Source organism: Lepidothrix coronata, unplaced genomic scaffold (assembly GCF_001604755.1).
Source record: "Lepidothrix coronata isolate B3197 unplaced genomic scaffold, Lepidothrix_coronata-1.0 Scaffold1, whole genome shotgun sequence".
NCBI lineage: Eukaryota > Metazoa > Chordata > Aves > Passeriformes > Pipridae > Lepidothrix > Lepidothrix coronata.
In genome coordinates this window covers 3217151-3244800 of record NW_016690181.1, presented here as the reverse complement: position 1 = coordinate 3244800, position 27650 = coordinate 3217151, and the positions used below count along the sequence as shown (strand labels likewise).

General features: G+C 45.9%; 2 protein-coding genes across 2 annotated transcripts; both read right to left on the bottom strand.

Annotated features, from left to right (window-relative positions):
* Nucleotides 1–360: 360 nt before the first annotated feature.
* Nucleotides 361–23090, bottom strand: CRY2 (cryptochrome circadian clock 2). The gene is made up of 12 exons (XM_017807955.1): nucleotides 22899–23090; nucleotides 19996–20104; nucleotides 16282–16424; nucleotides 9006–9190; nucleotides 7619–7707; nucleotides 6415–6555; nucleotides 5617–5928; nucleotides 4399–4550; nucleotides 4072–4274; nucleotides 3511–3600; nucleotides 2853–2994; nucleotides 361–2374 (listed from the first exon to the last, which is right to left on the bottom strand). Exons 1-11 carry the CDS (start codon nucleotides 23084–23086, stop codon nucleotides 2855–2857), a joined length of 1752 nt encoding a protein of 583 aa, XP_017663444.1. The 5' UTR covers nucleotides 23087–23090; the 3' UTR covers nucleotides 361–2374; nucleotides 2853–2854.
* On the bottom strand, nucleotides 20032–27650 carry SLC35C1 (solute carrier family 35 member C1). Its single transcript, XM_017807968.1, has 3 exons — nucleotides 27107–27650; nucleotides 24821–25372; nucleotides 20032–20104 (listed from the first exon to the last, which is right to left on the bottom strand). The coding sequence occupies exons 1-3, from the start codon at nucleotides 27648–27650 to the stop codon at nucleotides 20064–20066; spliced, it is 1137 nt and encodes a 378-aa protein (XP_017663457.1). The 3' UTR covers nucleotides 20032–20063.

Sequence of the window (27650 nt, the reverse complement as noted above, 5' to 3'; positions counted from 1 at the left end):
CCCCTACTCATCACAGTTTTACCCACCTTTATCATTTCAGCTGGGAAAAGATGCCAGAGTGGATGAATCCGAGCCTACATAACAGGTTGCTTGCAGGAAGTTTTTCCCTTATCTTTGGCTGGCCTGGTGTGTCTGTGTCCTTCCCAGTGCTACTATCCAAGGTGCAGCTCTTCCAAATGCCACCATCGATATTCCAGGTGCTGACAGAAACCTTGCAAATGTGATTTCCTCCTCCCCGACAAAGCCTTCTAAGAGATCACTTAGGAGATGTGGCCTCCCCTTCCTTTTGACTCCTTACCCCACAGATCCAGCCCCAAAAATGCCACTTACCATGCGAAATAATTTGGATGACAGGAAAGAGGGGGTTAAAGACATTTATAAAAAGTTGTATTTACAGACCATTGCCTAAGCAAGAAACTCTCCAAATGACAAAAGTCACAACTTCTGTAACCTAAGTGTACAAAGTTCATGTCTTTCCCCTTTCTTCTCTCTGCAGCAGAAGATGGGGGTGGGGGAGTATCTCTTTTTCTTTATACCTTTCTACCTCCAAGACAGTAGGAGTAATATCTGGGTCAGACTGAAAGGGACAAAACCTGCTGATGACAGGGCTATCCACCAGGCAGGCTATGAATAGTAGTCTAGAAGAAAGTAAGGTTAGGAAGAGCGACTCTTTGTTTACTTGTTCAGTCTGCCCAATGGATTCCCTTGGGAAAAAGAATACAGGGTCAATGCCTTAGGGAGTGGGAAGGAAAGGTTATTCAGCTATTCAATAAATTTACTCACAGATTCAATTCAACCATTTCAGGTTTCTCAGATACATTTGAGTCAGTTTCAATTCGCAGCCCTATTGCTCTGGGTTCAAACATGGGCTTCGAAACTGAATCTGATTATCCCAGTCAGAATGGGAGACAACTCCTATACTCCCCAAGCTGGTAGTTGCATAAGCTCACATATATGCCCCACAGTATCTGTGCCAGGCACAGATGAAAGGTTTTGGACAGCAAATGAAAACTGTGCCAACAGCAGCCCATTGCACAGGACTAGCTACTCAGCCTAATCCCTCTTGAAAACAGCCACAAGAGAGAATCTTCTGCAGTACTACCCTCCCTTGTGCTTTCGGTGACAGGCAGAGGTGCTCTGCCAGCACTGTGCTGGAGTGACATGTAAGAGGACCGGGCAAGGAGTGTATGGTTAAGAGCCAGGACAGCTACACAGTCGTTCCACTAGGCTACAAAGCACCAGCGTGAATGCAAATGGCAAGGAGGAGCAGCGTGCAGGGCAAGAGGTACAGGAGTATACTGCGTAGAAACTCAAAACACAGATGCCAATACAGAAAAGAGCAAACAGAATGGGCACACAGAATGGACACTGGACTCTGACTTGAGGAAGACTCACTTCAAGGAGCTGATGTGTAATACATCCTCTATCAGTATGAGGCACTCCACAGTCTACACACCAGACACAGGTCACTTCATTTGAGAGAGTACTCATTCAGGGAAGGAAACGCTGTAGAGTGCTGGGCTCAGGCATAGCTCCCTTATTATTTGGACCACACCTGATCTGAGACACTGCTTCATTCATATCAAGGCATGATCTTATTCTCTGCAGAATTCCTTTTCTCTCAGAGTGCCTCTTCCCCAGATGTCAAACACCTCCAAAGCTGCCCATTCCAGGCAACAGCACTATGGCTTGCCTTGCAGCAGCAAGGTTCTTTTGCAGGAAAGTTTTAAGTGCCTTTTAAGTGTAAGTTTGTATCTGTTCCTGTGCTACAGTTGACCTTCATTTTGTTTCCATCCTATAGAAGCACTACCTTGATTTACTCAGAAAGCATTCAGATGTCAGCCCAGCCTAACCAAAGAAATACCAAGTTTTCCTTGTTCTCTCATAGGATGGGTACTCTATTTTTGATATCGTAGCAGTTTCCTTCTCAACACCTACTATAATTTGAATTAATCAGAACACATCACTGCCTAGTAGTATTGATGAGAATGAATGTTCACTATTTGTGAGACACCCAGATGCTGATTCCTACATCAATGCATCAAGTCACATGCACTGAGCCACTGTCAGAAAATAAAGATACACCTGCGAGTGAACAAGTTGACAGAAGGCTCTTGCTCCCTTAAATGTGGGCAGATTTGGGGCATGGCTGAGAAGAGACATATTTGGCTCTTTGGAGGTCAGAAAGCCAAATGTTCTCAAGCATATGTAATGCAGTGCCCTTCTGCGGCAGCTACTGGAATTACACAGTTCTATGAGACCCCAGATTTTCTGTTGCAGATCACAAGTTCCAGTCCCTCTGTGGCAGCAGTCCTACTCTTCTGGTCACCTTTTCAGCACTCTCCCTCTTCACTGGTAGGGTGCTCGTCGCTGGCTGCAGGAGAAAGCAGAAGAGACAATTTGCCTTGACCTCCCTCTCTCATACTGAAAAATTGCCAAAACATGTGACCAGCTCTTTCCCTCCTGGGATCTAGAGCATTGGAGGCAGATGACTGAACCTGATTGTTCCCCTCCTCTAGCCCATATCCTCACCACATGGGCAAACCTGGCTGCGAACCCACTCAGTGGAAGGAGAAGCGGCTTCGCCAGAGCAAACCCACAACTGTGCTCCATGCCCGCTCCAGCAGCAGGGCACCGCTCTCCACTGGACAACTGAGCTAACAGCTTATCGTGCAAAACAACCAGTGGGCAGGCCACTGCCAAATTATAGGGTTATGGAAACACAGTTAGGAGCCACATCCCTCCACAAGAAGTCCACTTTGTTCATTACAATGCAGCAAGTAAATAAGATTAAGCCTTGTTAGCTTCCATAACCAGGTAGTTTAAGCCAGATCACACTAGGAACTACTCACAATCATAAACTCTTGCCAGGGATCTCTGAAGCAGGGAGACCTGTCACTTTAGCTCGTTTGTACAGTTCTTCAGTGCATGGCTCTTCTGCTCCCTCATGTTTGCGTTTTGGAGAAGCCTGGTCTGCTTGCGACAGCCTCACCGCTGCAGAGGAAGAAGAGTCATTGCAACACTTCCCCTGCCTTTAGGTGGCCTCACACATACACCCTGGCCTAATCTGCCACAGGGCTGGGAGAAAGAAGACTGTGCAGTCCACAAGCACAGAGATGTGTTGCCATAGGCTCCCTGGAAACTTTTAAAAAAAGGCTTTGTTAAAAGCAGAATGAAGTCCCCCAGAACAAACATAAAAGCATCCTTCTTTGACAGAAGACAGCTTAATTTTACCTGATTAGCCCTACAGTGATCTGCACTTCTCCCTTAAGTGGCTGCATATGATCCCATACAGGCAGTAAAAGAGTAACTTTAATGAACTCTTATTCTTCAGCCCTTTTAGAAATGAAGGCTCACTGGGGACTTCTGAAGAAAGTTGAAAGGAATGTGAATGTGATCTATATTTTCCTAGCAATACACCCTCTTCCTATTAGAAAAGGATCATCTTCTCCTGCCTGTAACTTTTAAGTCAACAGGAAACTCAAAAGCACACAAATAACTCCAACTCACCTGTACTGGTGCTGCAGCCCTGCCCTGAAGCCGTGTCTGTGACCGGGCCACTAAGATCTTCCACACATGAAGGGACTGATGCCAGTAAACCTAGAAAACAGCAAGGGGGTATTATATTAAGAAACAAAACACACCTGGGGTGGGACAAGCGTTTCACATGGGAACACCATAGTGGTCACCAAACAGCACATCCATATCCCAAAGCAGGAGTTCAGAGCTGCGCTCACCCAGTGCTGACCACAGAAACATCCTGTGATCCAGCAGCATATTTATTTAGGATGCACTGCCTAGGCTTTCTTCCAAAGTGAAGAATGGACCACTGGTGGTATATGGATGGTGACTTGCTATCAGCAGCTCTCAAAACTAATCAAACTCTACTCCTCTTAGCTGTCCAGCAGCTCAATGGAGCTCTCCCTGGAAACCAATTGAGCAGATTTGGCAGGGACTGCTTTCTCTTGCAAGGACTGGCCAGAGAGACAAGTGCTATCTATTTTATACCATGACCTTTCCTCCCAGCATTTTATCTCATAGACACAAACTTTTGCAATTGTTGGTACTTACAGAGGCCCCGATAGCGTGACAGCTGCTGGTAGATCTGCTTCATGCGCTCAATGTTCAGTCGGCTGGTCTCTGCGTGGTTCACCATGGGTTTGGGGTAGTCCACCCCAATGATGCACTTGGCTGCCTTCTGCACAGACTCTGGAGCATTCCATGGTTCATAGATATATCGTGAGGGGAAACCTTTCAGTTTGGGCAGATACCTCCTGCAACACAAGTCAAAAGCAACGTAGCACACACGATGCACAGAAAGCACCATGCACCTGTCAGCCACTGATTGACTTGGGCTCACAGATCCAGCAACAAGGAAGCTGCAGTCATATCACTTACTTAACATAGTCACCACTGGGGTCTGTGCGACGTCCGAAGCCCACAGGGCAGTAACAGTGGAAGAACTGTTGGAAGAATGCGCTGCACGAAAGCCACATCCAGCTGCCTGCGTTTACACTGAAATCTGCATCCAGTAATAGTTCGTCAAACACCTGCAGCAATTGGAGAAAAAGGCACTGAGACCTTCCCCAGACAGGACTTTGTGGCAGTAGGACCCAAGATGCTATTTCAAATGGCAGGCGCTGAGCTATGAGAACAGAGCGGCAGCAAAGAGGCGATCTGCTGGCTGAAGGCAGTTGGCTGGTCAATATATCTCACTTCCTGACACTTTCACATACGGAGGCATGGTCTGCTCACACTGATAAAGTGCTGGCTTATCTCTCATGCAGCTACAGACTAAATCACTACCTAGTGCTGCAGCAAGCTTTGGGTATTGATCCTAGCCTGGCAGGCATAACAAGTGCAAAGCACCAACCGTGGGAAGGAGAGGATGCTGCACAGAAGAACGTGCACCAAAGCAAGATGGAAGAACCCCTCTGAAAGTCCCAGAGCACACTATTACTGAGAGGCAGAAAGGTTTCAGCAATAACTCACTCACATCCATGCATAGATGCTGCACCTTAAGCAGCACTTTCAATTATGCTCTGCTTTTTCAGCTTCATGACTAGATACTCCTGCCTCCACTTTTTATGTAGGGCAGTATGTACACTGGGTAGGTTTCAAGACGTCTGTCCCTTCAGATGGCCCAAGAGGAGGGTCTTTTACCTCTTTCCTTGAGAGACTCTAGACTCAGATTTCACAGTCATGGAGCGTTCCCTGACCGGCACGGTGATGGATTACACAATGAGGAAAAAGGTCCGGTTAAAAAGTGGCATTAAACTTGCAAAGAAAACAGATGGACTGAGAGAATTTTTACCAAAAAAAACCCCCAAAAAACCAAAAAAGCCCCCAAAACCCTAGTCCATATTTACCAGTGGGTCCCACATACATTTACTTATGGTTACTCAAGGCTTGTGATACTGTCAGAACCTCACAGTAGAAGGCAGAAAGAAGTCAGGCTGTTGGCTGGCCAAGAGCCTGCTAGCAAATCCTCTCTTCCATGCACCTTTTACACATGAAGCAAAAGCCATACCTGTGTGCCCATCCTTGCAGCGAACGCCAGGGAGATTTTGTTTTCCTTTTGGCCTCCTGCAAATATCTGAAAACGCCAGGACTCACCCTGACTCCTGACTCCCAGCTGATCCAGAGGTCACCCCTGGTCAGGAAGCAGGCCACTGCGTGCCTAGCCAGATGGTGGATCCATCCTTCTTGTCTCAGTTGGGTCATGATTGCATCTATCCAAGGGAAGCCTGTCTTGCCCTCTGCCCACTTTGCCAAGGCTTCAGGGTTCCTGTCCCAGGGAATTTGTATGCAGATGGGATTCCCTTCCATGCGATCGAACTTCGGGTTGTTGGTGGCGGCTGTGTAGAAAAACTCCCTCCACAGAAGCTGTCCATACAGAGAGAGGGGGGGCGTGCTGTTCCGCTTCACCTGTGGAGGAGGGAACAAGGATATTCACAAGCACAGGAGGACTGGCTTCATGCAGCTGAGCCATAAGCCACCTAAGCATTTATACGCATTTCCCAAGTCAGTTGCCGACCACTGCAATAAAGGAGCACCCCTTACCAGAAACCCTAGGTGGTTAAATCAGAGCACTGTTTTTGGTTCACTCAGTACCCTGACAAGTGACCAGAATTACACAAAACTAACAGTAAAAGGCTCTACGTGGCTTGTAACGCAGAAGTCCAGACTGAAGAACCAGGTACCAGCAGATTTAAGGTTTGCTTGAGTATTTACAGAAGAATCTCTTTTTCTCACCCAAGAGCCTCTTCTGTAACAGCAGCAAGCTCAGCCCAACAGTCAAACATGAGGGAGGCAACTGGAACTTTTGTACCTGTTCTGGCACTGTCTGGGAACCAGCATCATGCTACATATATGCTCAAACCCAGCCTGCTCTCCACATCTCTTTTGTCTTACCTTCTTATACAGCTCCCAGAGACGATAGTAAAACAAGCGGCAGGACAAGCAGCCAAAACGCAGGTAGGGACTGAGTCCTGTAGGGCTGGCCAGCAATGAATTGGCGTTCATCCTTGGTCTTTCGTAATTTGCAACCCATGCCTAGATAGATTCAGGAGAAATCAGCCAAAACCCCCAAGTATTTGTGGGACATTGTTAAGGGCAGGCCTCTGTGCAGGTGGTGAGATCACTCAGGTCTAACAGCACAGCCTCTTCTATTCACTTCCAATCACCGCTGGGAGAGATCTCTAGTGGGCAATCCCAACCCCCATGCCCCATTCAAGAAACGCAAAGCCTTTCCTCCAGGATTTAAACCAGTTAGTTATTTTGGCAAAGAAAAGGATTAAATTAGCTTTGCATGTAGGAGCTAATAACCCTGACAGTTCCTAGGGATACAAGATAATACAACTGTTTATGTCGAGGTATATCTATCTCATTTCGCACACTAAAGAAGAAAATCGGGGAAATTCCGTCCTTTTTGTGGAGCATTATGTTGAAAGTTTAGTCCTCCTTCAGCACAAGCATTTATGCTTTGATTTTCACAACTACCACCAAGCCACCCAGCATTAAAGAAGTACAAACTGGTTAAAACTGAGGCATGCTTCTGCAGCTGGGTCACCTTTCATTACTTTGAAATTGTTTGCCTTATGCATTATAATCAAGAACATATTGAAAAAAATTTGATTATTTCAGCAAGGGGCTCAAGGAATGCCAGTCAGTGAGACAACCTATTAACAGGCTAAAGGACAAGGGGAAGGCATTCTTTTTTAAGCATGTACTCGCACTAATACCTCAACTAAAGATAAGAAGAGATGGTGTGCAGTGTGTAGTAGGGACTGAACAACTTACAGAAGAGTTTCCAAGTTTGCACTCCTCTAAAGGAAACTGAGAGGTAGAAACAAGGAAAAGAATCCTCTCTGCTTCAAACAGCAGCATTAATGATATACAGCTCTAATTCTTTGGGTCTGAGGAAGCCCAGGAGCTCCCTGCTCCACACACAAAACAAGATCACAGATGTACTCCAAAAATACCAAACGCTCCTTTTCAGAGGCGATCGCTATGACCACTGCTAGCAAGAGCAGGGAACAGAGTAATGGGCAACCCTCTACATTTTTCATTTGGAGGCACAGTCTGCAGGAATCGCCACTTAAATAACAGGGGCTACCTTTCTTTCCAAGTGTTTATCCAGTCGTGCCAAAGCTTCCGTCTCTCCTCCTTGCCAAACTGCAGGGGCAAGACCATCTGTAGGAAAGCCTGAGAGAAAGAACTTTGTAAGATTTGAAGCCATGCCTAGACAAAGGGTATAGATATTGGATTAAGCATTAATAACAGCAAGACACTACATATTACAGTTGACTAACGTGGCTTACTTGCTGCTCTAATCCTTGTACAGCAGGCAAATCATGTGGAATATGGGGAGCGCCTGCTCATGACACTGCACTACAAGGGCCTCTCCCTGCAGTACTACTGGCAGCCTTAGTGTGACTTCCCCTGTTGTTCACTGCCAGCAGTCTCTCTGGTGTGTCAGTACTACCCATAGGGCTCTGCTTCAAAGGCCAGAGTAGCTGGCAATGGAACATCTGCTCCACAACTCTGCCTCACAAAATACCTTGCCGTTGACATCTGCAACTCACTAGATAGCCTGGCTGCTCCTAGTGAGGCTCCTATTCTGCTGAAAGCTTGTGCTGGGGAAGGCACTGGATTAGTGCTAGAGAACCGCTGCAACGAGTGAAGCAATAATGCAGTCTCCCTGCACTGCTCTGAGCTGACAGAGGAGCTTCCCCTGGCAGCAAGCAGAGCAGTGTAAGGTTACAGGCAGTTTCACATTAGGCCAGGCAATAAAGCAAGTGGATCAATGCAGGACTGTGGCTCTGAAGATACTCCCATTGTGAAGTCCCACACTTCTAAAACACCTGTTGAAATTGCACCTTAAGGTACAAAGTGATACTTCCTATATAGCTGATATGGAGCCTCCAGTCACAGAAAATATTCTGCATTAATCCCTTCTTCCCGTGCATTTAGATTCACTTCCCTGTAGGTGTTGCATTCCTCATGCCTCAGCCATTCATTCTGCTTCTTCAAGGAAAACACAGGACCATAAGGCATAGCAGGAAGAGTGAAAGAAGCTTCTGTAATATTTTTTGTCTTGCTAAGCTCCCAAATTGGTGCTGCTTGGCAATAACAGAATGAAATTATCTAAGCCTGTTACATAGTTTACCTCTTCAGGTCTGTTACACAATGTGTCTGAGATGGCAGTAGGAGGAAAGCAGCTGGTGAGGACATGAGATACTGATACAGTGGTTACATGCTCAGTATAGCAGAGAACATAAGGACAGATGCAGAGCACTTCAGAGCAATGCTAAGAGGGATGCTGGGCATCGACAGCAGTGCAAGGGACACCACAAGGTCCAGCACTCACTAAAAACATTAGCCTGCTTCTATGGCTAGAGGTAGCCCATGTTAGGTGAGAACATGTGCCAGCCATCGGAAACAGCTTCAGTAGATCCTGTTTCAGCTGGCAGTTAATCCTTGCCTTTGCTCTTGACACATACCCAGCTCTTCCAGTGATGGGACCCCATAAACATCATCATGGTTTTCCTGGATGTCCACTTTACACGTCTCCATCTGCTGACTTATTACAGTGCTCACTGGCTTCTTTGGGAGCTCCATACGGCTAATGATGGCCTGGAAGCGCTTGTAGGTGAGTGGTGGCTTGTGGCCATTCAGCTCAATTATTCTGGAGATAAAATAAGCACAGTGAAACAACACAGCCTCACTAACACAGAATACACAAGTAAATGACATGCAAACTGTACCCTGCTATCTTTGTTCAGGATAGCCTTTTACTTTGGATACAAAAATCCTTACAGACCTACCTTTCACTTGATGCATTCTTCAAAGGGATATTAAAACCAAACAAACAAGATCCCAAAATACATCAGAAAACAAAACACTGCACATACTTACTCATCTCCATAGGAAAAAACCTCAAAACAGCTCCAGCTGAATTCAGACTTTGGACCATACCTCTCTCCCAGAGCTCCTAATCAGACCCCTGCATGAAATCTCAATTTGATTACTGCCTTTCTGTCTCCCCAAGATGGCAAATCCTGGACCTGCATGTATTCCCCTGACACCTTGTGATATCCTAACCTGATTCTGACCTTACTTCCTCCTTGTCTGACACAGAGGACCTACCCCATTAGTGACCCCTCCTCCACCTATCTCAGATGAGGCAAATCCCAGTTTGCATCATTCCTCTCTCCCTGTGATTAGGGAAATCACCATCCTCCCCCATGCGGTAAGGTCACAGCAGCCCCATGTCACGCTATTCACCTATGTCAGATCATGCTACAGAAAGAGAAAGTCACGGTTCCTCATTCCTCTACTTCACTAAGCATCCACAGCCTGCTGGGGCCATGCAGTTTAATTTTTCCTGCAACAGAGAGCTTTCAGAAGTCCTCTGGGCGAGGTAAGCTTCCCTGGGCAAGGTAAGCTTCCCCAGGCTGAAAGATGCCATTTTTAACCCCTCTCCTGCAGGGAGAGGAAGGAGTTAACAGCAAAGCAGACAGTACAGGGATCACCAGCATTACATAAAGCTGAGGCAGCCAACCTCACAGCTCACACAGGAGCTGAAGCACAGCAGCTTTCCCCACCCATTACAATCAACAGCTTATGCAAGGGGCCAGGCTTAAAGCCGAGTGTTCCGGCGGACGCCATGTGCCGTCCCTTCCCCCGTTGCCGCACGTGTAGCGGGGCGGAGCGACACGCCGGCCGCGGGCGCTCCCGCACGTGTGCGCCTCGGTGACCCCGCAGAGACCACACCGAGGGAAGGGGAGCTTCCCCACAGGCAGCACAGTGCCAGAGATTAAAATTGAAGCCACCTGTAGTTTCCTCCCGTGTTTCTGCTTTGAAGTTGTAAACACTGGGAGAAGATAAAAGACTCTTAACGAGCAGGGCATGGAGGGTGGGAGGGAGGGAGGACTATCGGGATGTGCAAAGAGTACAAAGCACTGTACAATTTTAGTGCCCACAGCACTCTGCCCCGTCCTGGCTCGTGTATTTGTTTGTATTTGCCCTGCACCCAACACATCCTGTCCTACATCACTACACCAGAGTGCATCTCCTCTGCTTTCCCATATGCACTTTTTGGCTGTCTCCGTGTAACACCCCAGAGATGGCAAGAAATAACAACTCTCATGAATACTACCCACCACTATCTTCTCTGTGGCTTGCTTTGAGTCCTGGAGCTGCCAAACAGGACCAGCCAAAGATCCCCAGAAAATCAGTGTTGTCACTGGAAGAGAAGTGAAGCATTTCCAGTTACAGCACTCTAGAGAGGCTCACTTGTTTCCATAGAAATTCAGAGCTTGGAAAAGGTGACAAAGCTGCACCGTGTCTGCCCTGAGGTGCTTGGGATGGGGGCAGGGAAGCTACTTCTTTCACAATGCCTCTGTTTTCAGTCCTCTTCCACAGATCTGCTGAGGCTGCAGCTCAATCCAAGATTCAGACCACCACACCACATCCTAGATCCACAGCTAAAACTTTTGTGGTCAGCTAGCTACTTGGAGCAAATCACTGTGACCAGCAGGATGCCAGTGTCTGTATGTAACATCATCAAGATAGTGAATATGAGTGAAGTTACCTAGTACAGCTCCTGAATTCCTAAACAGAGTTACTGGGTCTGGGACACAAATCTTCTAAATAGGACTAGGACAAGTTGCACATTTCACTGGCACAATGCACAAAACCTGGACCTCTCACAATACTGCCATGAAAAGCAGTATTGAATATTTGGTATTGCACAATACTGGATTATTATACCACATATACTGGGTATTGTAGTGCTGTTCAGCCTTCTGTACAAAGATTTGTACAGGAAGCTCCCCAAGCAGGAGGCCTTTCCTTCCTCACATTGTCCTTCTAATCCAGCCCATATAACCTCACAGGACTTTCACCAGTGAGAAAAAAAGGGAGATCCCTTCCCAGGATTTAATACTCCCATTTCATCTATCTCCCCCAGTGCAACCCACAGACAGCATGTGGCAATTTTTTTTTAGTTTTTTTGAAGTGGAACAGAGAAGAGCAGAATCACTGTATTGATCACACAAAACCTAACCTTAGTTAGTCAGCACACGAAATGGCTGTGCTACCAAACTAGCACTGTACTGCCCAGCACTGCCTGACAGTAGTACCTCGGTACCAGAAGTTATGAAGGTCTTTTTCACCGTCAGTCACACAGTCACACTTTAACTCAAGAAAGCAGGCAACCAAAACCTGAGCAACCACAGTTCCAGCAATGCTATGATTATAAGGTATCCTACAGTCCTACCTGTGACAGCAGAGTGTCTGCAGACTAGAATGCACACCCTCACAGGTATCAGCTTCTGACTTGCACCTCCACAGAAGTGCCACAGCAGGATGGCTAAGGGGATAGGGAAAACTGCTTGCCTCAGAAACCTGAAACCTCAGCTCACTTACAAATAACAGGGCCAGGTTCTGGCAAGAGGCTGAATATACTCCCCCTGCTTCCTTGCATGAGGAAGAGCTGGCTGCCAGCACTCGGGCTGCAGGCTGCTCAGCGCACCCCACTACCAATTCACGAGGACCATTTAGTTAGCCTTGCCAGCTTATGCAATTGCTCTGATCTAATTCCCTGCTCCAGAGAGCTCATGTAGGGCTACGTGTACGTAAGACAAGGGGTATTTCTACAGATTCGAAGAAGATATGGAGAGATAAGCAACAGATACATCCATCCAACAGATGCTGAACAAAGTACAAACAATTCAACTTCTGCAGACACATACTGAGCAGATGAAAGATGAAGATGTGACGATGACAGGCTGGGTATCTGTACTGGGGGAAAACACCTGACACCAGAGTATCATGCAAGATAGGAGAGGATAACAAGATCTGGCAGGCACAAGTTTGACTTGAACTTCTCAGATGGAAATAACCCATCTTTTTACAAGAGTACTGAACTGCAGAACCACCAAGGTGTGCACGCTTCTCCAGTGCTTGGTTAGGATGTGCTTCTATTAAAACATGTTTAACTAACATTTCAGCCTTACGCTAGGGCATTTGAGGAAAAGTTGCTTCTGGATGCATGCTACAAACATACAAGATCACAATGTTCTTTTCTGACCTAAACCACTCCCTCAGAATAACCCAGGCCTGCCTGGGATTATGGAAACCACAGTGCTGACCATCAGTGATCACACTACAAAGGATTTAGATCTTAAGGAGAAAATAGGCAGATCCAGAGAAGAGACAAAACAACCTGTCAGCTGGAAGCTGTCAGACAGAATAATTGCCAAGTAAAGACTTCGAGCAGGCTAGGTTAACATCCAAGAGATTATCTTTTCTGTCTAACTTCTACAACCTGAGCATCGCTAATCTTGACTGGGAATTCCCAGATTTTCTCAGGAGTATTCTCCAGCACTGATATTGAGTTTCTATAGCCCTCTCTTTGTTCTGGGGAGAGCAGGGGAAAGATGCTCTGATAATCACACAGCTATGCTGGCAGTGCCAACAAGGGGCACATTGCAATCTTCCCACTGGGTACAACTGGTCAAATTCAGAAGTTAACTGCACAGGCTCTTGGTAAATGTTTAAAAGGAGCTGGTGGAGGTGGTCCCAAAGTGCTGCAGCTCTGCCTGCTGCCTCCCTGGCCAGGCACTGTGTCAGAGGAGGGCAAGGGGAGAACTGCTGGAATCACGTATGTAGCTGTGGAAGATTAGTCTAAATTGCTTAAAACCAGGCTAACAATCTTGTTGGAAATCTGATTAAAGAAAGATGAGAAGTAGGATGCTACTACCAGGTACTATTACTGCCAGCTAACTATGCAGGAAAAACATTAGGGTGAGCAGAGGAAGAACACATACTGTGACTTAGAAGATGGTAACACAGCTGGAGGGTGATACACTATGAGGCTTCCAGGAGAAATACAGTATCAGAACTGTATTACCATCTGCTGAGAAGTCTCAGAGATGCCAAGAAGGAAGAAATGTCAGCCTAACTGGAGACTTCAACTGTGTCCACACAGACTGGGTAGCTGCCACACCCCATCAGCTCCCAAAACCCCGTTTTCTAGTTGCCATAAAGGACTTCTCCATGGGACAGCTAATGAAGAACCCACAAGGAGAGGCAATTCATTATTTGGTCTTAGGCTGTGCAAAGGTATAGCTGAAATGTTAGTTATCACTTGCCTGCACTAACTGTGACTTTGGCATGCATCAATTTAACAACTTTCCAGGAGCGACAATACCATAATGACTTTGCTTTCAATAAGGGAGACGCATTTAAAAAAGTAAGAAAGTGTGCTAAGCAAAAAGATGCAGATCACTGAGAGGTAATGGTTGTGGGGGAAAAAAATTCAACAATTGCACACAAACCATGAAAAAACATTTCAGAAAGATCACAGGAGTCAAAGCAATTAAAGAATAACACCAGCAAAGGCAATAGAAGGCAGAATCCTTCAGAAAAATGAAGATAAAGACAGAAACCCATCAACCTGGTAGGTTAAATTAAAAACCACAGCCTCCTTTGCACCTTCCAACCCAAATGAAAGTTTGAGAAACCTTTTGAAAAAAGCTTAAATAGTAAAAAAAAAAAAAAAAATTAAAAAAATGCCCTTTACAGACACTCCAGGATATTTATGGAGCCAAGATGTGATCAAGTCATTAAAAGAAACAGAGATTGTAACAGAAAAGCAAAACCCTCTGCATTTATTTTTGCAAGCGTATTCACTATGGAGGTATCTACAAAGGTTATGAATCTTGATTTTCTTAAAGGACATGTATCAGATGTGATCACATACTGGGAGATCAGTGCCACAAAACAAATTATGCTTGAACAGCAAAAGCTTGCCAGGACCAGCAAATATTCACCTGGGAACTGTAAAGGGCATCATGAAATACACAAACTGATAGCTGCTGAATGTACCATAAAACTGTCCGAATACTGCAAGGGGGAAAAAAGCAAATACAGCTCCAGATTTTAAAAGTGTTTCAGGGGCATCAGAGGGAGGAATGAATAGAGTCTGCTATGAGCATTAGGCAGATGGGTAGGAAATACTAATGGAAACAGTGAATGCATGGATATATGCAATATGCTGGGGGGTTAATGTGGGCTTGGTAAAGGGAAGTTGTGCCTAAAAATCTATTAGTGACATTTGAGCTTGAGGCAAGGGAGATTCAGTTGAAATATCCTACGTGGATTTTGAAAAGCCATCTGACTAGATCCCTCACTGAAAAATTTTTAAGAAACCACAGTGATTCAGGATAAAGGAAAAAGTCCATGCAGACAGAAAATTGAGATACAGGATAAAGCAGGAATCCATTTTTCCAACAGGAATAGAAATACTGCACAGGGATGAGCTAGGGCTTGTGCTGCTCAAAATTTTGTAAAAAATATCTGAGAAGGGACAAAAAAAGAACATGATGATAAAGCTTACTAATGCAATAAGCTATCTGGGATAGCAAAAGGTAAAAGGCAACTTAAAAACTTCCCTACACACCACATGACCAGCTGACAAAAATACCAGATGAAATGCAGTTTTGGTCATGTTGTTTCTCTATATGCATAGCTATGCAATCCTAAACTTATTTATACAGTAGCAGCCCCTCAAATAGCTATGACCATTCTGGAAGAAAGCCCCAAGACATCAGTTCAGTGTTTACAGCACTCAGAAAAAGCAAAAATAATGCTACTATTAGGAGAAGGACTACTAGAAGAAGACAGGAAACATCACAGCACTCTAAAAATCCATGTTGCTCCTACATTTTGCACACTAGTTACACTTTTCACCACTGCTCTCCATCTCTAGAAATACCCAGAACTACAAAGAAAGGTGACAAAGCTTATGAGATATAGAACAGATTCCACCTGAAAACTTAAAACTAGGACTCTCCATCTTGGAAAACACAAAGAGGACATGAGGAAGAATGTGAGGCCCATTGACATTGAAGGGGTGAGGATGTAATAAACACTGGTAAATAAAAATTAGAAAGCAGTATCTGCTCATGAAACAGGTTTAAGAAGAATACCCCTCGCTCCAAAGACAAACATTCCCACATGGCAATATGCTAACTGCAAAGCTCCTTCCCGTGGGAAGTTATGGATGTTAAAGATTGATAGGAGAAAATCCAAATTCAGCATTACTGGCACAAGTCTAATCAAAAAAAAGTTTAAAAAAAAAGGAAAAGAAAAAAAGTAGGTAACCTGTAAGAATAGTACATCATTGAAATCAAGCACACCTCAGTCTTAACTGAAAGACTGTCTCCACTGCTTAAAATCACATATATAGAGAGAGATGTAATAAGTAAATATACAAAACTCAACATCAAAACAAAGCTCCTTCATAGCAAATACACAACAAAGACAAGGCATTCAGGTTTTAGAATAAGGTTTGTTCCAATCTACCTTATTTTACTTCTTCCAGTTGTCCTGGCACATCCATGAAACAAAAGCCCTGCCTTCATAGCCTGTTTGAGACAACAGGTCAACTATCTTTATTACAATGAAGCAAAAGAAAGCAGTCCATACAGTGAGGACATGCTCAAGGAGAGCAATCAATCGGACACAGCTGAGCAAATTAAATGACGGTCAAGTGCAGAGTTTAATAAGCTTGAGGCAACACCTGTCTGTACATTCACGTCACTGTGAGCACTTTGACGTGTTCTAATCAAAAGTGCGAGTGCAGAGACTAATCCTTCTAGGCTCACACAGGATGACAGTGATCAGTGTAATGGAGGAGACTGAAGTCTTCCCAGACATGACAATCCCAGCCTAGCCCAGACAGCACCTCTGCCCTTGCTCTCCCCATACCTGTCCAAGTCGTAGAGGGTGTGGGAGTTCTCTATCACCACCTCCACGCCAGCCTCCTTGGCCAGTTTGATGATAGCTGCATCCCTCTCCTTTCCAAATGGCTCCGAGTCGTATTCAAAGGTGAGACGAGTGACTCCCCATTCCTGTAAAAAACACAATACACCCAGCTGTCAAACAGAAGACCCTTCCTAATAAGCACAATTACAAACATGGATTTCAGAATTCCTGAACAGTGTTAAGTCCTGGAAGCTTAGAGTGTGTTACTGTGAGGAGCAGCAGTCTGAATTTGAAATAACCAAAGACTCAACAATTTTATCAGCTCTAGCAAACACCACATCTGCTATGCAAATTTGCAAATGTCAGGTTTAACATCTCAGAGGAGGTTGAGTTCTCCTCTATTATCACTTAGGTCTCAGCTCAGTCCCCAAGCCTAGGAACACCTTGTTTTGTTGCATATGCTATCCCAAAGTAACCCTACCATTCTATTCCAGCATTTGCAGAGAACGCATTTCAGACAACTCTTTCAAGACATGTTCCACTCAAAACCCTGTATTTTTATGTGGAAACTATCATTAAGTAAAACCAATACATTCTAAATTTTTCCCAATGTCTCTTTAAAGACATGACATCTTGGGGAATCAGTGTCCAACCCAAAGCACAAGAAACAGGTTGTAGGAAATGCAGGACATAGGATGGCAACTGAGTGAACCTTTATGGTCTGCACAGTAGAGTATGATACTGTGATTTGGATTTAAGGTAAAGTCCTGCCTTTTGGGAGTTATTTTAGAATTGTAGAATCATAGGATGGTTTGGGTTGGAAGCAACCTTAAAGATCACATAGTTCCAATGCCTGAAGTTTACCCTAGTCAAGCCATGCACCTGTTCTGCTCTTCATACCATTAATAGATCCCTGACAAATTACATGGAATAGGCCTTATGAAATAGCATTCAGCCTCTTCCAGGCTTTTCTAGAGCACAGATTGTTCTCCAAGTCTACGGCCTAGTTTTCCTCAGAAAATGAATCCTATGAGAAAAGGTTTCACGGTTTCCACAGCGACCCTCCCAAGACATCCATCAAGCAGAGCAGCAGCCCACAGATTTGTTTAGCAAACACTTTAGTCAAAGACAGCCAGAAATCTACAGACACTTAAAAAAACCCTCACACAGCTAACATACGAACCACATTCTCCAAGTGAGACAGTCTAAGTCAGCTCTGTATATACAGGAGACTTTTCCACCTCCAAAACAGAAACAAAGCAAAAGAACAATTGTGGCTAGTTTACTAAAGACCATTAAAAATAATGCCAAAGATGGGGAAGGGAATTCAGAAGTAGAAAACAACTGCACAAATCCCATTCTTTTCTAAACTTGCTGATCCAGTCCTAAAACTAATTTTAGGAAGGACAGAGAAATAAACCAGTTATGTATCACTGAATGTACATCTTGGAGAGGTCCTCCACTTATTTTTCTAAGTAAGAACGTGACAGCACCCTAACTCAGAGCAGGGGTCAGACTGACATGTTCCAGGCCCTGCCCTGCTCCTATGTGATTTATCAGCTTCATTTTAAACTTTTCATTTATAAGAAAAACAGTATTAGCTGGAAGGCTTGAAAAAGATGGATTTAGTCTTGAAGAAATACATATTTCTTGAAAGAGTGGAATGGAATAAAAAAAACCCATGTAAGGCTAACAGAAATTTTAGGTAAACATCCAAAACTTTAAATCCATGTATTCCTACAGTTTTGAGAAGGCCACTGCTCTATGCGATATAGTAGTACATAGGAAGCAGAGCACAACCAACCAGAAAACTCATTAGCTGTATGACAGTAAATTGCTGCAGATATACAAAAGAAAAGGCATGACTAATAACTTCTCTCTTTTATCTATCCTATAGCAAAGAAAAACTGTAGGGGCAAAAGACACCAAAGGGATTGTGAGCAAACTTCAGTGAACAAACAACACACTTTTACAGAAGAGGTAAAATTACAGACATTTGCTCAGATACAGTGAGACAAAAAAACTTCTGCAAAGGTTAACACATTGCTAACAAGTACACTTCTCACAATATCCATGCACAATAGTGCCTTAGCAGCGACTGTTAGCAACAAGGTAGCTCAGCTACTGGCAGCAGGAGCAGAAATTATATTAGGTCTAAGTGCTGTATTACCACATGTGACATAACTCTCCTTCCACAACAGCTGACAGCAAGGCATGAGCTGCTGCTAATTCACTGTTCAGTGCAGCAGCTCTGCAGACGCCTGAATCCCCATGAAAGCCATAGATTTACCATGTAATAGCACAAACTTGCCTCTGTTTTTTTCAGCTCTGTTACAGCACACCTGAGATACTCATCAACTCACCTCCCCAGACAAAACAGACTACAGCAAAAAGCAGGTCTGGGTGACTTCACAACCATCTCTCCAAACCTCAGACTCTGCCAACTACTTTTTGTTCTTTAACCAAAGCAAGCGTTTTTCTCCAACAAAGTTTTAATTATCCCATGAATACCTTGAACTAAAATAAAGAGGTCATGAACTACTAATAGCCAGAACTTATTTGCAGATCAAAAGATAAAAATAACCCAGACTCTGAAAAGACTAAAAGCAGCACATAGTTTGTGTCACGTATTAAGATGCAGAAGCCAAAATAAGTATCAGTGCCCCTCCTCACCTGCATAGTGCAATTCCCCTCTCCAGTACTGCCCTCCTCCAGAAAATACACATCAGAACCATTTACTGCAGATTCAGTACAGTACAGATTCAAGTTTACCTCTCCTTCTCAGCAGCTGGTCTATAATAGGCTCTGGGGACACTAGTTCTGTCAACCATACGTAAAGCACAGTCCACATGACAAACCGTACTCATAAGAGTACTGGGAACCGTGTTTTTTCATTTAGTTTTGACACTCTAGCAAAGATGCCGTCAGAAAGCTTCAAAGACATTGGAAATACAATCTTAGAGCAGGATAGAGAAGAATGATACTGCTTGAGGAGCCTTGATATTCAAGGAGATGCTCTTGTCAGCCCTGACATCTGCAGCACTGACATACCACTTTAGAAATGTATCCCCCTAATCCACCATTGACCATCAAGGTAACTGCATATTCCACATCCTAAATGGTACATCAGCAAGAAGCTTGGACCCAAACCATATTCTGCTGCTGAGCTGACTGAAGTGCATCCTTGAAAAGAAGAAGAAAAGGAAGGTCAGCTAACATAACAGCTTCTGAATTTTGAAATTTTAACACAAAGTCCTGTTTGCAATTCATAAAGATCAATGTGCTTTTCTAGTTGTCCGTAAAGGTGTATGGACACAGCAGTCTTCCCAGGTAAAAACTGCAGGAAGCACATGACCAGCAGGGAAAAAGCTCTCAACACAAGAGAGTCAGTATGTTACAGTGCAGCCATGTGAGAGGTGACTTATAGTAATGAAGGTCAAGACCACCATCCAAAAGAGAAGCCTGAGCACCCTGATACTAGGTTACACCCTACTACTAAATTTCTTTGCCAGTCTGAGTTCAGGAGTGGATCTGGCTCCCAAGCTGGCCCTTATGGATAGTAGTTAGGAGTAGTTAAAGACAAAAGTTTGTTTCAGTGAAGAATTAGTTATAGCTAAAGAGATGCCAAAGGAATCTCCAATCATTAGTGAGTGAAAACAAGTTTAGCACCAGGCCATCAATTTTTCTTCACTATGCTCCAAAAAATTATTCTCTTACTTTAAAGAGTCTTGGGAAGACATCTGTTGGCTGCCCTCGGACAACAAACAAGCGAGAGTTCAGTTTCCTTAAACTGTTGTCCAGATCTTCCAGGGACTGGAGTAGAAATCTGCAGAGAAGAAACAACAGCAGTTAGTGTCAGTCAGACTGGTTACAGCTAAAAGGCAAACGAGAACTTGCATGGAACTCCAGCAAACCTGCATTACCAAATTCAACTGGAATTCGGACTAGAAACCAAAAATGAATTTATCATATTGATCCCTGGTCTAACAACTGCTATAACATTGCAGCACCAGCCAGCTTGTTCAGATGCAAGAGGCTTCCAGAATTTTCTTCTTCCTGAAATCCCCTTTCCATGTTCTCCTTCAGCGCTGGGAGAACACTCCTGTCAGATGCTCTCTCCACATTACGAGACGTAGAAAATCATAAACCATATAATTCCCTACTGTATATTCTTTCATAGATTTAGGGGCAAGGAGTGATTTTGCATATGAAGCAGAAAAATGTCAATGCACTACTCCAAGGAATGTAATGAAATACTGCAAGAACTGTGCAAGTTTTACAGTTCTGGCTACAAATACGCCATGTCACAGCAGAGAAATGTACTCTCCTAGCTCATCAGTAGCACAAGACTGAGCACCAGGATCTCCTGAGGCAAGAATTATCTGTATTTAAAATAGTTGCAAAGAGAACTGCAATTCATCTTCCACCATGAAGACACATAGATGAGAGCATACCAAGGCATTCATCTATTCCCTCTCACCCCAAAAATCTAAAGACCCATGTAAGTGCTTTCTGCAGGTAACGGTGTGTCTGACTGATCCCCCACTAAACTATAAAATATTAAAGGTTATCATCTTTGCTTTCCCAGTCACACAGGTCCTCCCCACCTACACAATCACTCTGCAGCATGATCTGTGAGACAGGAGTATCAGCAGCAGCTCCCTTAAGACCACACACAGCTAAGAAAGCTAAGCTACAATTAAGTGGGGGTTTCCTCTCTCCTCAGCTGCATTGCCCATAGTGTGAACTGAGCTTACCACATAGAACAAGCTCCCTCTGCACATCCCAAGGGAGAAAAAGATGTGGAGTTCATGGAAAGAGGGGCCCTCTATCAAAAAGCAGAACATCTAGAACCAGGTCCAGGTAAACAAACCACTCCCCTGGCCCACCTTCCATCTATTAAATAGGAACATCAACTTTCCCAGGTGTTCTAAAAATTTATCAAGCATTATTCCTATATGGCTCACACATGCTGTGCAGTTAACAAGTAATTTTCAAGATGATAAATTTGTGAGAACTAGGTAGAACACAAACCTTTGCCTTTGGAGAACAGAACTCTGAATACAAGTATTTGCATTAAAAAAAAAATTAGCAAAACAAAGCCAAGTCTCCCAATGGGAACCAACCAAACTTTCATTTCAACCTCTGGTTATAAACTCTTGTTCTCTAATTAGTTAGCATAGTACCCTTGGGTGTTTACTGACACCTGTCCACACTTTTCTCCACCTTTCACATGCCATCTTTTTTGAACTTCATTCAACATAAGTAACTTGCTAATACATTTTTCCCCAACAGCCAGAGGTGCTAGTTTCTGACATCTGCAGTAGGCACACACCTCCAAGAAAACATTATTCTAAAAATTTCACTTGCTCATATATTCCACGACTACAACATAAAGAAGATCACTAACTGCTTCCCTTCCTCCGCAATGCTGGTAGAAACAAACAAGGATTAAACAGATCAGGAACTAATCTGTTGTGGCAGTGCTTTGGTTCTTCCAAATGGGGACAGTCAGCAACAACAGCAGCACGTGAAAGGCATTTCTGCTGCCCGCAGAATGTCTGGTCTACTGAAAGACCACTTCAGGCTCCTACAACACTTATCTGTAACAGAATCCACAATTTTCTGTAATTTGAATGTGTACATTGAGGTAATGTACGCACATTTAGAATTTTAAGCCATCCTCTCATGTGGGGTTTTAGAAACGCACAGGTATCACTCATATAATCCCATTCCTTGAGATGAAGCTAAGGTGCACAGCAGAGTCAATCAGTTACTACAGTTTTCATAGTGCACAGCCACATAACATTTCAAAGGGCTCTCAAGGGATCTTTAGCCAGGTGGTTGTCCCGGGGTAGTGTGAGGGGAGATCTGCCTCATTTGTATTCAGGGGAGTCTTGCCGAGGAGAATCTCTACCTGGATTGGGTTTCCAAATGTTTAGGCAGCTGAGACCTGAGACAATAGCGTTATGTAATGTTACTGGCTACAGGTACATGAGGTCTTGTTCTCTGCACACGCGACTCATGCTGTACATTTTTCCATTTGCAGACAGTGGGAAAAAGCCCACACATATCTTCCTCTCTACCTTTTTAGCAGCAGCCGACGTGTATTTCCATAGAAATTTGTGGGGTGGAAGGAACGCAGCTGCGTGCGCACATGCCTACGCGTGCCCAGCAGCCATAGGGCAGAGGGAAGGCCTGGAGAGGCCACGCAGCGCTAAGGATTCTTTGCGCTTGTTTCTAAATCCAGGGAACAGCGTCCCCCAAAGCTAAATGCCCATGGGTCGCTGCTCTCATACATTCGCCCAGCTGGTAAGGAGAAGGTCTAATGACATTACGTAAAGTTGAAGGCATCCTCCTACAGAGTCAGGCAGCACCGCTGAGAACATCGCGGCGAGGCCAAGCGGGCATGGCACAGCCGCTCTCCTGCAGAGAGGGCGGCGGAGCGGTGCGTGGGCCGGGCCAGGCAGGGCAGCGGGTGCTGCTCCCGCCGCTGATGCGGCCTGACCGACACGGCCCACGCCGCGCCCAGAACGCCCCGGTGCCGCGGGACCCTCCCCGCCGCGGGTCCCGCCGCTCCCGCCCCGCTCGGTCCCGCCCGCAGGCCCGGCGCCACTCACCGCCAGCGGTTGATGCCCACGGCGGAGGAGGCGGCGAACCAGGGGTCCAGGATATAGATGCAGCGGAGAGACGTGGCGTCCCGCAGCGCTTCCTGCAGCGCCGGGTTGTCGTGAAGCCGCAGCCCGCGGCGGAACCAGTGCACGGAGCGGCACAGGGCCGGCGCGGGGCCCAGCGCGGCCGCCGCCATCGCCGCCGCCTACTCCCGCCGCCGCGGCCACCGCGCGCCGCCCGCCCCCGCCCCGCCCCGCCGCGTGATTGGCGCGCGCCACGGTAGCCAATCAGCGCGCTGGGCGGAGCGCGCGGGGACCCGGGGCGCTCTGCTGCCCCCCAGCGGCCGCGAAACCCCCGCAAGGGAGATCCCACCCGCAGCGGAGCCCGAGAGCCGCCCCCGACTTCCTTCAGCAGGATCGGCCGCCGTGCAGTACGAGCAACATTAAAAATAAAATAAAAATATTTCGAGGACCCTCAATGGCTGCCTACACAAAAAGGTACCTGTGGTCATGAAACCTGGCACACTCCCAAATTAAACAGGAACATATTCCGGGTAGAAATGGAGTGTTTTTCTGTAGGCGAGGCTAGACATCACTCACGGGGCACAGTACATCGTGTAGTGTCCATGGGGCAGGGTATGAAGCAATGGCATGGATTGCCCAGGATCACTATCCAAATAACTCCTTATGTTTAAAGCGGCCAGGGATTTAGAAAGCTGGTGCAACATCACAGCTCACAACAGGGTGTTGCTGTTGACCCCTGGGATCGGAAATCGCAGCAGAGTATTGCACAGGACCAGATGTCAGGGGCAGAGATTTCCGCAGAACTAACTGTTCAGCAGCAAGTTGCAGGCAAAGGTTTGCAATTGAGCAAACCTAGGATTTTTTTCTGAGTTGAAGATTCACTGAGCTGGCCATGGGGATGTTTAAAAGGAACAAGCCAAAAGACAAACTGCAAACACCAGAGGAAATGCAAACTATGTATGAAACAAGTCTCCTGAAATAAGCCTAATTAGTAACAACCCCATTTTCAAACACAAACCTACCCCCTACACAGAGGGTAAAGAGGAGAAGTGTTGTGAACTCCGTGAAGTGGGATCCCCACCCTACAGCAGCAAGTACTTCATAGTAACTTTTCCCCTTCTGCCTGTCATGGAGAGACACAGAGGCCAAGCTCATTCCTCCATGAGAAAGTCCACTGGATGGAGCCTGCTCTTCCTCATGGGACACAGTGGAGAGGTAATAAGAAGTTTAATGCCGGAGTCTTAGTATGCTTCCCCAAACTGAGATATCAGATGTAGGGCAACACAGAAAAAAAACTCAGAAGGATGTGATACTGACTCGCTGGAAAGAAGACTTGGAGGCACTGCTGTTGCTTAGACTTGTACATAGCCAGAAGGGAAGGAATTTCTATCCTCTGCACTGAATGGGGCAACAGGAAGAACGGCTGTTGCAAAAACCTTTTACAGCAGAAGTTTACTGGAGTCAAATCCAAACAGTCTGGCTACTTGCCTCTTCCTTACCTCAAGGTTCAGGATTTTATAACTTCAGTCTGCATTCATTCAGGTAACTCTAGATCCCTAACTACAGAAAGCTCCTACCTCAGTCTTTGTCTGCTAGGAACCCACCCCCCACACACAGATGCAAATTTCCCCAATTAGGTCAATAGCAACATCCATTTTAAAAAACAATCACAAAAAACCCCAATTGATCTCTATAACGCATGCTCTCCACAACTCTGATAGGGGTGAGATCCCATGGATAAAACATGATCCAGTCAGGTCTTTGGCTCCGGTTCCTGACACAGTTCCCCATACACTTTGCAGGTGAATTTTTTCCTGATCCCCGCTCTTCTTCTCCCCAGGAGGCAATGAGCACCAAAGGTTATCCCCCTAGGCACAGAAATGGAAGTGCAGAAGCTGCCTACACACCAGTCTCATTTCTTTCTCCGCTTTTGACATTAGGATCCTCTTGCGCCTTTCTCATCTCCAGTCCTTTCACCCATGTGTAGGCAAAGGAACCCCCCAAAACCATCAAGTTACTTGTCCACCACAGGAAGCTCTTTGTTTCCTCAAAGTAGATAACAGCCAGCACTGTTTGGGCACAGGCCTTGGCTGTCCCAGACACATTGTGGGTGAGTGGGCTAGTGAACTTAATCTGAAGTCCAGTCACATACCCAATGGCAAAGCCAAACACTCCCCCCAGGGTCATCACACCCCAAAAACTGGGGCTCCCCAGTTTGTCAAAGTGGTAGAGCGTGCGGAACTCGCCCAGCAGCATCATGAGAGGGAAGAACAGGACGCAGGCATTGACATTGTTGTAGAAGGTCAGGCGCCAGATGCTACCATCCACCACAGGCAGCACCTTCTTGGTGTAGATGGCATTGAGAGAGACACACAGGCTTGCTAGGATCCCAAAGAATATACCTGTCCATGATAGTGTGCCCTCTGCTCCTTCCTGGTCAACACCCAGCCAGAAGCCACCTGCAACCAAACAAATCAGGCATCACCTGAAAAACTGCTGAAAGGCTCAAAACATAGAAATTCATCATCTACTTTATACTGAACAACCACAATCACAAACAGACAGGCTTAAGGATTTTCCCTTTCTATTAAGTGAACACAAAAATGTTCACTACTAGTGTCCCGGGAAAATTTATTTTAGGAGGGCAAGTAATTTACTGTGCGGTTAATTCAATCTCAGAGGACTAATTCCCACACTGAGCAGGCAGCACTAGTTCAGAAACTATTATTCCAGCTAGTCTTTGCATATAGGTAATTTTCAGGAGACTGTATGACTATTTTTTAATTGAAAAGACAGCAAACTCATACATGGGTAGAAAAATACACAAATCTACATGGGTAGAAAGGTTTGGGGAAAAAAAAGCCTCACAGGCTTTCCTGTTAACAGGAAGGAAAAGGTCAGAAAAGAGGGAAAGACAGTAAATACATGGATGTAATATTAAGAACCACAGTTGAGAAAAGATCACAAGGCAGAAACTGTGTGCAGTATCTTCAACATATTAAACTTTGATGGGTAATGAACTCTTCAACCACCTCCAAAACAGGAGCTACAGGCTTTGTGTCTCCTTATGCAGCTCATAAGCAAAACATAAAAGGGGAGATGAGCTACTGAAGGAGAACTGCACCATGTTTTCATAAGCTGCTTCACGTTGGAGTTGGTCTGGCAAGTTACCTGGAAAGCAGCCAACATGCTTTAATCTAGGCCCAAATACAAAAGGGTTCAATGCACTGACAGAAAGGGCTTTGCGTCAGACCACAGAGGATGCTCAGCTGTGCTACTCCAGGCATACTGTCAATGCTCTCACAGCAAAAGGAGACAGAGCCAGGGGGACGGAGCCTTGGAGAAACTCTGTAAGGCTGGCAGACACCATACTCCTGGGCAGTATCCAAACGAAAGATTAGCTAAAGCAATTGCTTGCATCACTTGGGTGGAAAAAAAAGAGTAGTTCTGTTCCTGTTCACCTATTCTATGGAGATGAGATTTCTCTCATTTTCACCTGAATCCATCTACTTGTCTAAGCACCAAAGTGAACACAGGTTCACCTGGAACCAGACTGAAATAAACATTCCACCATTCTTGGCATCTAAGTGACCCTCCAGTGGAAGGTAGCTTTTGGCATTCCCAGTCCCTTTGGAATTAAAGACTTGCAAGCATCCCGGTTAAGCCAGTCAATGCCCAGCCCTACATCCTAACCACACAATCAGATCTTCTAGTGGTGTTTTACATTTGGCTTGATCAACTAACCATTCATCACATGCATTCAGCCTGTCTTAACTGGCTGGCTCCATTGCATGGGCCCAGTGGTGCTGACATAAATGTTATTGTTACCACAGTTAATAATGAACAAGCACTTGGGAAAGGGGAGAAAGCCACCTGCTGTTTTATGGCCTGTACAGGGGAAAAAGAAAAAAGGTAAGGCAAGTTAAGCATCATTAGGGGCCAGAGAGGTTTTACTGCTCAAAAGAAAAAGGGAGCCATGGTCAAGGGTAATTTCCTCTCTTAATGAGTTATCCACATCCTCCAGACATACAAAGCAAGTTGCCGGAGGCAGAGCAAGGCATGAGCCCTGAGCTACCCCACCTCACCAGGGAGCTGCCACACATATGGGGATGACTTCCAAGGGAAAGACATTCCACCTCTGTCTCTCTGTGGCTGGCTGCGGGATCGGTGCAGCCCCTTCTGCTCCCCCTCACCTATGATGACTCCGCAGGCCAGGAGGGCGTAGAGGGAGGTGGTCTGCTTGAGGAGCAGGTAGGAGAGCAGCACGTTGAAGACGGTGGTGAGGGAGCGCCCCACGTTATAGAAGGCCACGCCGACGTGCTTGAGGCAGAGGTTGTTGGAGGTGACCATGCCGATGAAGACGGCGGAGAGGGGCAGGACGCTGCGGGACACCTTAGGGTCGAGGCGGAGAGTGGGCAGGCCGGAGCAGGGGGGCCCGCAGGCCGCCCCCAAGCTGAGGCCGAGACAGAGGGCGGCCGTCAGGGCGCACTGGAAGAAGGTGACGAAGAGGGGGGCGTCGAGGCGCAGCGAGGGGCTGTCCAGCAGGTACTTGTTGAGGAAGACCATGGCGATGGAGGTGAACCAGTAGAGGCAGACCACCACGGCGATGCGCAGCGCCCGCAGCAGGAAGGGCGCCCGTCGGCCCCCGCCGCCCTCCGCCGGCAGCAGCGGGTCAGCGGCGCCACCGCCCAGCGCCATCCGCAGGATCCCCGTCCGCGTCAGCTGCGCCTTGCTCAT